Source organism: Papilio xuthus, unplaced genomic scaffold, assembly GCF_000836235.2.
Source record: "Papilio xuthus unplaced genomic scaffold, Pxut_1.1 DF826159.1, whole genome shotgun sequence".
Lineage (NCBI taxonomy): Eukaryota > Metazoa > Arthropoda > Insecta > Lepidoptera > Papilionidae > Papilio > Papilio xuthus.
Window position 1 is genome coordinate 497,311 of NW_013532490.1, and position 2,029 is coordinate 499,339.

The 2,029-nt window shown below is 45.2% G+C and overlaps 1 protein-coding gene and 1 long non-coding RNA gene across 2 annotated transcripts in view; both read left to right on the top strand.

Moving 5' to 3' along the window:
• Window positions 1-332, top strand: part of NfI (Nuclear factor I) — a 39,116-nt gene extending 38,784 nt beyond the window's left edge. The window contains exons 11-12 of the mRNA XM_013319200.1: window positions 144-231; window positions 320-332. Of these exons, the coding sequence (XP_013174654.1) occupies window positions 144-231; window positions 320-332 (101 nt within the window). The remainder of the gene's footprint in view (window positions 1-143; window positions 232-319) is intronic.
• A 76-nt stretch (window positions 333-408) lies between these two features.
• Window positions 409-921, top strand: LOC106123173 (uncharacterized). Its single transcript, XR_001228149.1, has 3 exons — window positions 409-515; window positions 598-686; window positions 778-921. It is a non-coding gene; the product is annotated as an uncharacterized LOC106123173 (long non-coding RNA).
• The last annotated feature ends 1,108 nt before the right edge of the window (window positions 922-2,029 follow it).

Sequence of the window (2,029 nt, forward strand, 5' to 3'; positions counted from 1 at the left end):
CAAACCATTAAAAACTTTGTTACTGTCCATTTATCTAGTTTGAATGTGGCATTTAAAGTTTCATAGTTCCACAGTTATATCTCTGGTACTCTAGTGTTTAAAAATATATTATTTTTAATGAGTCGTGGGTTTCACACGTGTAGCGAGTGAGTCTGGTGGTGTGGGCGTGGGCGGAGTGGGCGGCGTGGGCGTGGGCGGCGGCGGCAGCTCGCCCGCGTCCCCCGAGGGCAGGTCGCCGGGCGCCTCGCCGCGCCGCCGCTCCCCACACTATCGTGACTGTCATCCCACGCTCACGCACTTCAATCACTTCCACGCGCAGCCACAACAGGTAATATTATTCTTCCCCAACCTTGTGATGGTTTGTTACCTACTTGTTTGTTTAATGTATTTTGTGTGCAGGTGTTCAGCTACGGCGGGCTGGGCGGCGGCGCGGTGCTGGCGGGGGGCGGCGGCGGCTCTCCGCCCGGCGGGCTCGGTCTCTATGCGCCGCGACCGCCGCCGCGTGCACCTCCAAGGTACGTAATTTGTTAAATTTAAGCAACTAAAGAATGTTGTATTTATGTTGGTGTCTATAAATGCTTTAATATAATGTTTCAGGTGGAATGCTCCATTCCCGACATTAGAAGAAGAGTTCAACATAATGACGGCGCCCGGCGGGCCCGATCACGTCGTGCTTTTGGATGATGGTAAGCCAAGTCATAGCCTAGTCCCATTTTCTACTGGATCTGTTCAAACTATCTTTCCTGGTTCCAATGGTTCGATGTAATGTTTTCTCAGAGCGTTTCTTCCAATCGAACGTGATAAGTGCGGAGGGTAGCGCTATGGACACGAGCTCCGGCGTGTGCCCGGCGGGCGAGGGCGAGGAGCTGGCGCCCGACAAGCCGCTGCGCTCGCCGTGATGCCCGCCGCTGCGGTGGACGCCCGCGCCGCCGCCGCACTGGCGCCCCGTCGGCCTCGCGCACCGCACCGCGTGACCGCAGCCGCAACTGTCGCCACTCGCTCGCACATCACAGCCCGCCACTCACAGCTGACAGCTGACAGCCCGCCAGTTACAACTGACAGCTGACAGTCCGCCACTCACAGTTGACAGCTGACGGCCCGCCAGTTACAACTGACAGCTGACAGTCCGCCACTCACAGTTGACAGCTGACCATTTTGTTTTTCTTACGTTAAACTAAAGTCACTTTACTTTACGGCCAGTATACCAGGCTACAATGATTTTTTAAAAGCTGCTATGTGTCTTTGCAGCCAGTATGACAGCCCGTTTTTTTGTTTAAAGTAATACATTATTTATGTAAAGCCAGTGTTTTAAGTAAAGAATTATTGCTTAAGATACTGGTTGAAAATAATTTAAAAGTTCTGAAAGCACTTATAAAAATGGTTGTTGGTTTCGTTTTGTAATTTATGTGTTTAATTTTAAAATTGTTTTTCTTTCTAATGCAAATATTTTTCGGTAGATTATTATAAACGTTTATGTTTATTAGTAATTTAATTTTGATCTCTTTTTGATATACTTTATTCTACGAAAATATTAAATAATTTTTAAAACCACGGCCAAAACTGTAAATGCTTGGGCTTCATTTTGAAGTTTTTTTAAAGTGCGGCGGACATATAACGCGGGGGCGAGTGTAAATAACATTGTATATACGAAGAAACAAAACAAAACCGCGGCAAAGATTGTAGATGAAATAAATTTAAAATTCCGTGCGGCATTATCTGTGGTCATTTTGACATTGCGAGGAATAACGATGTAACAGCGCCATCTATTGTTAAACTACCACACTGAGTTATGCGAATTTCGTTCATTAATCGTTAAGGTGGCCACGTAAATAAATACTAATGTAAATTATGAAAGCTACAAGAAAGTACACGACATTATAATATTCTAATATTTTTTATAGAATATAAAAATATGATCAAAGCCTTCCAGTAATTTAGTGAAGTTATTATGAAAGGTACAGCTTATGAATAAATATTTTGCTGACCTGAAAGGCAGTGAAGGAAGTGGTTAGTTAACAAAATGCTTCCA